Raw genomic sequence first — 11,404 nt, forward strand, 5'->3', positions numbered from 1 at the left:
TGACAGCTGCTACATAAAGGTTAAACGTGATTTCTTTGGTCTGTCAGTAAAATTAATCCTGCTAAAGACTATGTGGCACTCTAGAAGACATGAGTTTATCTGTGTGCATAAACAGAATATAGACTTCAATATAAATATGCTTTTAGGACTGTTTAAAGTATTAGGAGCATACTGCAGTCCATTAAAAAATGCAGATGGAGCTAGGAGATTTTGGAAAGTGCCTGACTACATTTAGATGGGCTAGAAATCTGATAAGTATCTGGAAAGTAAAGCACTGGTGTTTGCATTGCTAAATAACAGCACATAATGAGAAAGAAAATGGTATAGGTACAATGGGGACATGAACTGAAGTAATAAATGCTTGACCTTTAAATTTCATCTTTGCCAGCTGCTCCCAAACACTGACATGGCTGTGTTTTATATTATGCTTTTATTTGTCATATTTGTAGTTAGTTACAAGTAAAAATTATTGAAATCCATTGTCGTTAATACAAAATAAAAACATAGCTGCACGAGTTATACCATGATTTTTCTTAGAAACAGTATCTCCTATATGACACCATAGACTGAAGAGCTTAACTCTTAATAGAACTCGCCTACACTAACTGACTAACTTCCAGTGTGATTTACTGGTTACAGATATTACCCCTGTGGAGTAATACCTGTAAATTATTTCCTACTGGTATTTCTGCTGTAGCTTTCATTTCCCCTGTAATTCGTGGTTCTAAATACAAGTTGAAGGAAGCAACCTTTTAGTGCAATGTTAAGTATCAGTAGAATTTTTATATATATAAAAAAATAAAAATAACCCACTGCATAACCAACCAAGGATGTAAGGTAACTTGTGGGTATTGTGCTTCCCTTTCCTCCCTTCCCCCTTACCTTTGTTAAGTGACAGGAATGAACATTCATAGTGAACAAACTACCTTGCAACCTCTCATTTTCAATTACTCTTGAAAAATTACAGACTAGTAATTTTGAGAGTAGGTAGGTGACTTTGATGAAAATTATTAGCAGAGAATCAAATCCTGTGGCTCTGCAGACTCGTACTTACGTAAACTCATCCCTGCCATGAAGTTCAATCCATAAGACATTGCTCCCTTTAGACGTGCCTGAAAGGGTATTTCACCTTTTTGAAATGATTGTCCTTACATCCCTGTAATTATCTAACTCTTCTGTGTAGATATAGTTCTATATATGAAATAATTTGTAAAAAGATAAATTATGCTATTTTCAAAATACTCTGAGATACAAAGTTGTGCAGGTGCCAAGTTTGATAGTATATTGCTAAAAAGACTAAAAATTAACTAGTGTTATCCGAGTATATATACTTTAAGCTGGGAGCATAGATTTAATATTGTGGGGGTTTATTTTTGCTTTTTTGCATTTCATACTTTCTTCGGACTATCTACCAAACTCCTATTTTTTTTTCTGCACCTTAGAGGTACAGCAGCTGATCACACATTCATGCTTGCCATTAATATATTTCCCTAACTCTGGTAGATTGAAAAACATCTTTTTGTTTCCACCTAAACACAGTAATTTCTTCCAATTGAGTAGAGAGAGAGACTACTGGCAAAAATCTTTCCCCCACTGGATGGAACCAATTTTTTAGCTTCGCCCTCTAAGTACTCTGCTCTTTTAGTCCTACAGTGCTGTGGAGCAAAGTCCCAAACAAACTACACATGTGTGCACAGTTACTGAGGCTGTTAGTGTTCATGGAGCATGGCAAGGAAACTGAAATCAAATGTTCTCACTGGTATTTCTACGTTTACATACAAAACTACTCACAGTGCCCTGAAATACTAAGAGAAGAAAAGAGAACAGAAATGTTTAGGTTTTGACTACTCTCCATGCATTCCTCCGACCTTAACTCTAAGAAAGCCAGCTGACCAGCTTGCTTCTACTAGACATACTCTCTTCCCTCTAGTCTCTTACACCAGTTGGCAGCGTCTCTAAATTCATAAAAACCAGTGACTCAGCCTAAAGCAGAGCAACATTGACTTTGTTTACTCTGCATTCCAACACGATGCAACAAATTATCACTGCAGAGAAAAGGATGGAAGAGGTTTAATTGCTGCTGCTGCCTGTGTAGCTGAAACTAGTTATTAGCCTCAGTAAAACCGTGCATATCTGGAAGATGAAGGAGGGCTCAGGATGATTACGCTGTATGGTCTACCTGCAGGACAGCTGCTTGGGCCTTTTCTTCATCAGATTGTTCCATTTCCCCGCTAAATGGGTTGTTTCTTTCATCATACAGTTTCTGGCTAGAAACTTCTAGAGGCATCCCATACTCTTCATCATCATCTTCAACAATGGACAGCTCGATGTTGTTGTTCATCATGGCTTTCCCTTCCATTCTGGCTTCCTGCTCTAGAGAATCGACCACTGCTTTGCCCTCCTCGGTCAGCGAGGTGGTGGGTGTCAGATCCGAGTGCATGTCAGCGAAGGACATTTCATCCTCATTCTCAGCTTGGTCGTTGCTTGCAGTTTCCGATGGTCTGTCCTCGGCTTCTGCAGGGCCTTCTCCTTCGCGGCCTTTCTTCGTGTTGAATGCGAGGGGAGATACTTTGAAACCCGAACTCTTTGAAGAAGAGGACTTCTGATGATGTACAGTAAGTGATTTCTTGATCTTTTCTCTCCGCTCGGGTGACACGATCTTTGTGCTGATCTTGTTCATCTTCTTCTCGATGTTTTGGCGGGAAAATGCTTTCTTGAGGCTGTCTACCTTCTTGAGGCTGGACCTTTTAAGTTTCTCAGCTCTTGATTCTTCTGTTTTCTCCTCTGCACTGTCATCCACATCGTCTTCCTCATGAAACATCTCATCATCTGAACCCAATTCCACTGTGTGCAAGGTTTCTTCCAGTGTTTTGTTCTCATCCACAGGCTCCTCTTTCCCTTCTGTAATGCTGGGAATAGGCTCTTTTGCAAAAACACTGGCAGGGATCTCATTTTCCTCCTGAAAATAATTCACAATATTTGAGTTTTACAGTTCTTGGGACCCAAATTTAATAACCAAAGCACAACCCTGAACAATTACTTCCTCTCCCCCAATGATGAGATGAAGAAAGCTGAACATTTCTTGTTATTTCAGTATATTTAACCAGTAGCAAGCCACTCAAAGGCCACTGAATCATTATATTGTGAAGTTTAAGACTAATGAGCTGTAAGATTTCTCTTTCAGAGTGACTTGGAATGTATGCAGGATGGAAATCCCATTCTTTGCCATTTAAATTAGATACTCTTTAGTAAGAGTTTAGCTGTAAAGTTGTACACCTGTCCCTGGGGAGAAGGTAAAGTACGGTGGCTAAAGAGGTTGTACTGCAGACCCCTGTGCAGACATACAGAAGTCACATAACCCCACAGAGCTTTCAGTTTCTCCAGCCAAAGACTAAGAATATCGTTGCAGAGATGTTGGTTGCATCTGGGAGATATCTCAGATGGCAAATGCAACTAGCACTTCTGCTGTATTTCTGGAAAAATGTATGTGGATTGTTGATACTGAGACACTATGCAGTCCATGATGATTAGAGTATATCCTATTTTAAAGCTATTTACAAAAAAAGAAGCTAGTAAATTTGGTTTGTAAATATTAAAATCTCAATAGGACAACTCCTTGAAACATAAGAATAAAAAATTACGGTATACAGAAATAAACAGACATTATACCACACAGAAAACACTAGTAGTCACTCCTAGCTAACAGGAAAAGTACTGCTTTTTACAAACAAAATGAAAAAAAGGGCATGGAAAGAAAGAAGGTTTCTGAAAACCAAACTGGCTAAAGAAGGGCAGAAGCTGCAACTCGTAACGAGGGGTGTCTGCAACTACCGAGCGCAGAAGCTCTGCAACCCCGAGCAGTTCAGAAGCAGCACAATGAACACTCTGTTCCGTGGTAGGTTTTGCAGGCATCTGCCCATGCAAAGAAAATGAGGCTCCTCGCACACTCCCTTTTCCTTTCAGCACTGTTGAGCCTTAGATCAGCACAGTCTCTATTCATTACCGTTTTTATCACCTTCAGACACTGTACATGCCATTTCACTTAGCCACATGGATTGGAAGGATTTTCTCCCCCCCTCCTCCCCTCCCTCCATATTTATCTTGAGATACAAAAAGCAGTAAGTGCTGAGTGAAATGGTTGTAATAGTCTCAGATCTGTCCCTAGTGGGCCTGAGTGTACAGTTAAGGGGAAGAAAGGCCATATACACTTCCAAGTTCATTCTCATTATTTCAGGACTGAGCATACAGTTGTGATCACTGCAGAGAATAGTGCCCTGGGTTAAATTTGCTGTCAAGGCTGTATAAGGATGTTGTCTGTGGTTGTTGTTTAGCCTAAAGAAGAAGAGGCTCAGGAGGCACCTTATAGCTCTCTACAACTACCTGACAGGAGGCTGTAGCCAGGTGGAGGTCGGTCTCTTCTCCCAGGCAACCAGTGACAGGACAAGAAGACATGGCTTCAGCCTGCAGCAGGGAGGTTTAGGTTGTACATTAAGAAGAATTTCTTCACAGAAAAGGTGATTAGACATTGGAATGGGCTGCCCAGGGAGGTGATGGTGTCACTGTCCTGGAGGTGTTTAAGGAAAGACTGGACAGGGCACTCAGTGCCATGGTCTTGTTGACATGGTGGTGTTGGACTCAGTCTCAGAGGTCTTTTCCAGCCTGATTGATTCTGTAATTCTGTTAAAAACAAAGTAGTACTGACTATTTTGTAGCCCTTCTGGAACTAAAGAATATGCAGTGTAGATGGGCAGGATTATTTTATACTGTAGATACACAGTATATAGTCATATATACAGTGATTCAAGTATATTGATTAATATCCCTCAAGGATATAATAATGAAAAGTATAAAAAAAATGGATAGCTGTTTGACAGTTTGTAAATGCTTCACTTCTATGGTTTCTGCATACCTTTCTGGGCCATCAGCCTCAGCTGGATACATTAACATGGACAAAGCTTTACATGCCCCTTGCCTGCAGTGGAACATCTGATAAAGCCCACACTCTTCTCCTGACATCTATAATGTTGTTCCAACTATCAGCAACAGTGACCAGGATAACAAAACAAAGGAAACCTGCACCAGCTTTAAGTGAAACCAGCTGTAACTGCTGGACAAATATTTATATTTTCTCTCCACTGCAGTTAATGAAATGTGGATTACATGAGAGGGTGCAGCGTTGAATTATTCCCCAGAGCAGGAAAACTCAGTATAAAGCATAATTTTCATGTCCAGAGCATTCTTTCCAAACCTAGGTAATCACACAGTTTTAGATATCTGAACATTCAGGTGTTAAGTGTCTGAATGGTATAGAAAACTCTGATTTTAATGAGTAAAGATGGGTTGTAACTTTTAAAGTATTTTATCTAGGAAAGTGGTGTCATATGATTTGATCCCAGTGCAGTCTGAGCCAGAGATGGGCCTGTGCAGCCTTTCTCAAGGTCAGTTTAGCTCTGTCTACAGTTATTCACCTTAAACTGAAGTACTGCATGCAGTCTATAGAACAATATGGACATACATCTGATTTCAGTTTTTATCAAATTTCTGACTGAGTAGAAGAGAGACTGTCAAACTACCCGTATTTATAAAGAAAAAAGAACAAATTTAAGTATACTGCATAATAATGAGATAATTATTCAATTAAAAGCAGATCCGAAGTGGTCTTTGGCTATCTGGCTATCTTTGGCTATCAGGCAGTACTGGCATTCAAGTAATCACCTCTCTGTCTAAGCTTCCTGCATGGCCCTGAAAAATATCAGCCTCTGGGCATCTATTTGTCTTCCTGTAAAATGGGAATGACATGCTTTCCTATGTCATGTTTCTAGAAGACCTTAGGATCACAGGAACTATTAAAATGCAAATGAAAAATTAAGTAAAATGCTTTGAAAATACAAGGGTGGTATAGCAGGAATGCTCTGTGGTGGAACAAACATTTCTATGTCAAACACGGTTACTGATAACATGTTGTAAGTGGGCTATTGATAACTGTTTGGTATAACAAGTTTATATGACAGCTGTATTTTGTTTTGATACATTTTTCAAGCAGTCTGATATTTCATTTAGGAAGACTAGAACAATACACTAAAAAATGCCAGCTGTTACAAACTGCATAACTATTTTCCATGCAAAAGAAAAGGTAGAACTTTGATCTTTTCTTCCTGATCTAATATAAAATTCTAAGAAAGCAATACATCTTTGTATTTTCCACATCTGAGTCCAAAAACAGCACTTGCATTTTTTGACTGTAGGTAGCTAGCTCCTGAATTTTGTTTTTCCATGTAGGAGATAGATAGAATAGTGGAAGTTCTCTGTGTAAAACAGCTCTTGCTAATACTAATAATACTTGCATAGTTAAAATCAGTGCCTTCCCTGTGGCTTTGATGAGCCATTCTTGGGAAGGCTGATCTGTAGGTCATAATCTCATCCTTATCTTTTAGCAGAAGGGAATAAGATCCATAACAGTGTACTTTCAAAACTGGATGACCTGAGTGAACAGGCAGTTAATTTACTCAAGGAGTGGTGAATCTCTGATGCTGCATGAGGGAAATCAGTGTGCTTTGGTTTGGACTTTTCTTAGATTTGCTGTAGGAGGCCATGACCTTCAAGAACGAGAGATGGCATTTTGCAGTCCAGGCTCCTCTGTACTTTGTGGATGCTGTTATATGCCTAAATGATTACTACTCTAAAACTTGTTTTCCTTCACAAAATAGGTCAAAACATGACAAATCCTTCTAAAACCAGCTATAGCTCCACCTCTGGAGAAATACATGCTCTTCAGACCTGGAATGTCACCACAGGGAGGGAGGAGGGCAGGGAGGAGGAAATTGCTGCCCACCCACTTGCACGTCCTGTGCAGGCTGGGGCGTTGCCGGCACCGTCCCCCTGACCTCCCACAGCACAGCTGGGTCAAGCCATGCGAGGTAATTCTGTCATTAATCAACAGCAGAGTATTCTCCCTGCAATGCTCCAGTGGGAAATATAATAGCACTATTGGTTTGTAATTCTTCTGTTTCCCTCACTTGTTAATTTTTGAGTTTGAAGTTGCTTTTTCAAAAGATTATTGCAGTGACCCAAACAACAAGATACAATCAAATGGCTAATTTCCTGCGCCCTCTTCTTGCTTCATTTTACATGAAGGATTTCCCAACAGCAGCATCTGAAAGGGACTTGAATATTAGTGTGCTTGACCCCAAGCTGCAATTTTGACTTATTTTATCTGTCCCATTTGCATGATATTTAACCAGTAAACATGACATTTAATTGAAAAATTAAACATGAGCTTTTTTTATCTTGCATTTTGCTTTTGCAGCTAAAAAGGCAAACAACCCCCCCACCAAACCAGAACCAAAAAGCTGGTCATGTGGCAAGAACAAAATAGAGGGGAACAATGCCAAAGCTTAACAAGGATTTTTAAAACAGTCACTTCAGTGTTTTGCTAAATTGCTGTGTCATTTGTAATAACTTTTTCATCCTCAAATGCTTGGAATGGAGCTCCCTTAAAATATGTCACCAATTAAAGAAATATATGCAGTCTAGGGAGAGAAAGCTAAGAGCATTTTAATGGAAAATATGTAAATAGCTGAACTTTCCTAAATGCAGTTCATTCTCAGTGTGTGTGCTGAGGGAAAGCTGATGCTGGTTTCATAAAATGCAGAGCTGGAGCTCAGTCGTGTGTTTTGGCTATGCTCAGTGCTCCCACTAAGTATGAGGGAGTTTAGGGTATATGGTGAATGCAGAACTGAATCACGAATGTGTATCTTTATTTTCATATTGAGCTGTCTTCCTAAGCTGGTGAAGCTGGTCCTAATGAGAAACATGCTGTGTGAAGTTTGGGATTGGTTTTTTTCAGTGGAAAAGAAGAATCCCCCAGCTGAAGAGAAGCCTCATCCATCCAGATTTCCCTTTTGTTTTTTACAGAGATCTGGCGTCGATATTGCTTCATTGCTGTGACCTCTCCTTCCTGCAATTGTTTTTCCATGGATTCCTGTGCAGGGCAGGACAGAAACCCAGCCAGCCTTCTGCTTTTTACTCTGTACAATTATCCTAGCAAGGCAGAGGCCCCGCTGACTAGCAGGTTGTCCCTCCTCCAGCTTGAAAGGAGATCCTGCAGGGAGATTCCAAGGAGGTGGGCATGCAGGTAAGGCACCTGTGCAGGTCAGCAGCAGGCATATGGGCACAGCCTGGCAAGCACCCACCACCCCTCTGGGTGCAGCCACTTCCCAGTGGCAATCCCAGCTCCTCCCAGGCTCCACTGGAGAAAGCCCTGGGCGCTGCCTACCCCAGCCATGCTCCCATGCCACAGGGAGCTCTGCCGACCACCCTGGTTTTCCAGACCGGCCACGCTGCCATTTAGCAGCAGGCCACTTCCAGGAGCAATTCCCAGTTGACAGCTGATTTATTATTTTTTTAACTGAATTTGACTGCAGTGTTTCTTTTTTAAAACTTGTGTTCCTTATATGCATTGGCTGGGATTGGTTAAGTTCATCTTCCTATACTGTGGCAACATCTTTTCCAGTGAGAGACGGGAACAGCGTTACCTAAATCCCTGGAAAGCAATGAAGAACAGACCTGCTGTCCAAAGGTACCAGCCCAGTGATGGGCAGTGGAGAAGAAGTGGATTTTCTTCAACTTTTGTACTCGGACACAGGCCTGTGTTGCTTGTTTTGGTTTTGTGCACTTTAGCACCCAGCATTAATGCAAGATTCAGAGGTTTAAATAGGCCTTATCTTTGGAATAGTATTTAGTATCAAGAAACGAGAAAATCCAGCCCTTCCCTGTCCCTGTCAGGACACTGCTTTACCTCTCACACCCTTCTGCGTGAGTTTTACTGTTACTTTCACCCAGTGCCTACAAATTGCTGCCACTGGAGAGCCCTACCCGAGGTAATGTCATCTGCCCCACACTCACAGAGCTCTGCTGGTCTTTACTCTCTGCACTTTTTAAAGTCACCTGGAGGAAGACTCTTGTTGCAACAACGAGGCCTTAATTGTCACACTCAGAAGTACTAGAAATGTTACAAAATTGCCTTCCCCCAGCTCTCGGTGATGCACCACCCCACGGGAAGTGTTCAAGGTCTCTGAACCTGGAGGCGGGAGCCAGTCATTAGCGAGCGGGGCCTGGGAGATGGCAGTGTTTTGACATACAGTAATGGATCTTAAATTAGTTGCAGAACTGCAGAGAACATGTGTCTTTTAATTTACCCAGTCTCTGGAATAATTTCCACATTCCTTCTGGGGTGGAAACATGCTGCAGGCTCCTCCTCTTCTGGCCTGACAAGCCTGGACTGTAATTTGGGAGAACAATAAGCAGGGAGGTGGGGGCTTCCTTTATGGGGGAATTGCCTGTGCACTAATCAGGCCTGCCAGCTTCTAAAAATTAAGTACTACTCTGTTTTTGGATGGGTTAAACAGGAAAAAACCCAACAACCCAAGGAGCAGAGTTAGTGACTGACAGGTTTAACGCCCAGATGTTTAGCATGAGGTGCTGCTGTGCCCGAGCTGTGACTACTCCAGCCCTCCCTCAGTGATTTGTGGAGGTCTGTCTTTATTTTTTTAAATATGTGAAAGTCACGTCCTGTGTTTAGTTAAAGCTCACGGCATGTTCTACCCAGACCATTGCTTAAAAAGGGGAAAATATGCAAACTGCTGCTATCACTGGATGGACTCCCAGGAAGCTGAGTTTTTAAGCTGAATCTTTAGCTCATCCCTGAACGGGCCAGATCAGCCTGCAGAGTGAAGCAGGGCGTGAGGTGACAGGGAGCTGCAGTGCTGCCCCTCTTCTGCTTCTGAGGGCAGATGCAATGCCAGTTTTTAGTGGCATTTCTACTCCAAGTTAGCAAAACAGGTTCTTTCCTCAAGTTTGCAAAAGGAATAAGGGCCCTTCAAGTTTACTTAAACCGCCCTCAAACCACATAGCAAAACAACTCTTCCCCAAGTATGGCAAGAGTTAGTAAAAGATGGCTCTTTTGCCTCAACTTGCTGAGAATAAAAGGTGGCTGTTTTTCCAGGTATGCTGAGAGTCAGCAAAACAAGGTCTCTTTCGTCATATTCACTATGAGCTAGCAAAAGACAACTCTTTCTCCAAGATTGCCAAGAGTTAAAGAGGAGTCTTTCCCAAAGTTTGCTAAAAGTTAGCAAAAAGAAAAAAAAGGCTTTTTCCTCAAGTTTGCAAGAGCAAAAAAGGCAGCTCTTTCCCCACGTTTCCTAAGAGTTAGCAAAACATGCTTTCCCCGTGTTTGCCAAGAGTAAAAGTGGGCGTTTCTCCCTGAATTTACTAAGTATGAAAGACGGCTTTTTACACAAGTTTGCTAAGATGAAAAGAGGGGTTTTCTCCCAAGTTTGCAAAGTTAGCAAAAAGATAGCTCTGTGTTTCAAGTTCGCTACGAGTTAGTAAACAGTCAGCTCTTTCCCCAGGTTTGCTACGAGTTAGCAGAGATGGGCTTTTCCCTCAAGTTCGGGAGCAAGCTCGGCGGGGCCGGGAGCCTGAGCTCGGCGCTGCGGGGAGCAGAGGTGGCCGCGGAGGCTCTCACCTGGAAGATGAGCACCTTGAAGCGGTCCCGGCGGAGCAGCTGGGCGTGGTGCTGCTCCAGGCGCCGCACTTGGTCGCACTGCCGCTCCAGGCGCTCCCGCACGGCGCGGGTGTGCGCGCACACCTTCCGCGACTTCTCCAGCAGCTTCTCCACCGCTTCCCCCGTCGCCCCGTGGCTGCGGCACAGTTTCCCCAGGTCTCCCTGAATGCCCCGCACCGCCCCTTCCAAACCCCGCTGCCTCTGCTCCATCTGCCGCTGTTGACCTTCCACCGCTTCCAGCATCGAGACGAGTTTCTCCAGCAGGGCCAGGACGGTCAGAGCGTTCACCTGCCCCCCGACCGCCTCCGACGGCGGGAGCGGGGGCACCGCGCTGCCTCCCGCCGCCTCCCCCATGGCTGCGCCGGGACGGGACGGGACCGGAGGGCGGCCGCCGGCGCCGCTATTAAGGGCTGCCCCTTCCCCCTCCCCCGGGGAGGTTTCGGGCAGAGCCCGGCCCCGGCCCGCCCCGGGCAGCCTGGGACCGCCGGGGGCGGGCCGGCACCGCGGCCGGCACTCCGGTGCCTCCCCCCCGTCCCGTCTCACCTCCCTTTTTGAACAGCCAGGGGTGTATTCTCGCCCCGCACTTCGCGAAAAGCACCAGTCGCCTCCTCGCAAGCATCAGTAGATGGCAGGAGATACCGCGAAATGCGCGCGGGGATGGGAGGAAAGCTCAGAAGGGGCTGGGAAAAGAGGGGAGGAAAAAGCTGTTGGTGGTGATGGTCCGGGAGAGGGTTTGCGAGTATAGGCTGGAGTTAAAGCCTGTCGTATAACCTGAAGGAATTCGACTAATAAGACTAATTAAAAGTGTTTAAATTATTGCTATAATCAATATAACAGTTA

General features: G+C 43.6%; 1 protein-coding gene across 1 annotated transcript; it reads right to left on the bottom strand.

The window, feature by feature from the left end:
• Positions 1–411: 411 nt before the first annotated feature.
• Positions 412–10,948, bottom strand: CAVIN2 (caveolae associated protein 2). The gene is made up of 2 exons (XM_032693660.1): positions 10,526–10,948; positions 412–2,959 (listed from the first exon to the last, which is right to left on the bottom strand). The coding sequence occupies exons 1-2, from the start codon at positions 10,916–10,918 to the stop codon at positions 2,162–2,164; spliced, it is 1,191 nt and encodes a 396-aa protein (XP_032549551.1). The 5' UTR covers positions 10,919–10,948; the 3' UTR covers positions 412–2,161.
• Positions 10,949–11,404: the final 456 nt, after the last annotated feature.

Source organism: Chiroxiphia lanceolata, chromosome 7, assembly GCF_009829145.1.
Source record: "Chiroxiphia lanceolata isolate bChiLan1 chromosome 7, bChiLan1.pri, whole genome shotgun sequence".
Lineage (NCBI taxonomy): Eukaryota > Metazoa > Chordata > Aves > Passeriformes > Pipridae > Chiroxiphia > Chiroxiphia lanceolata.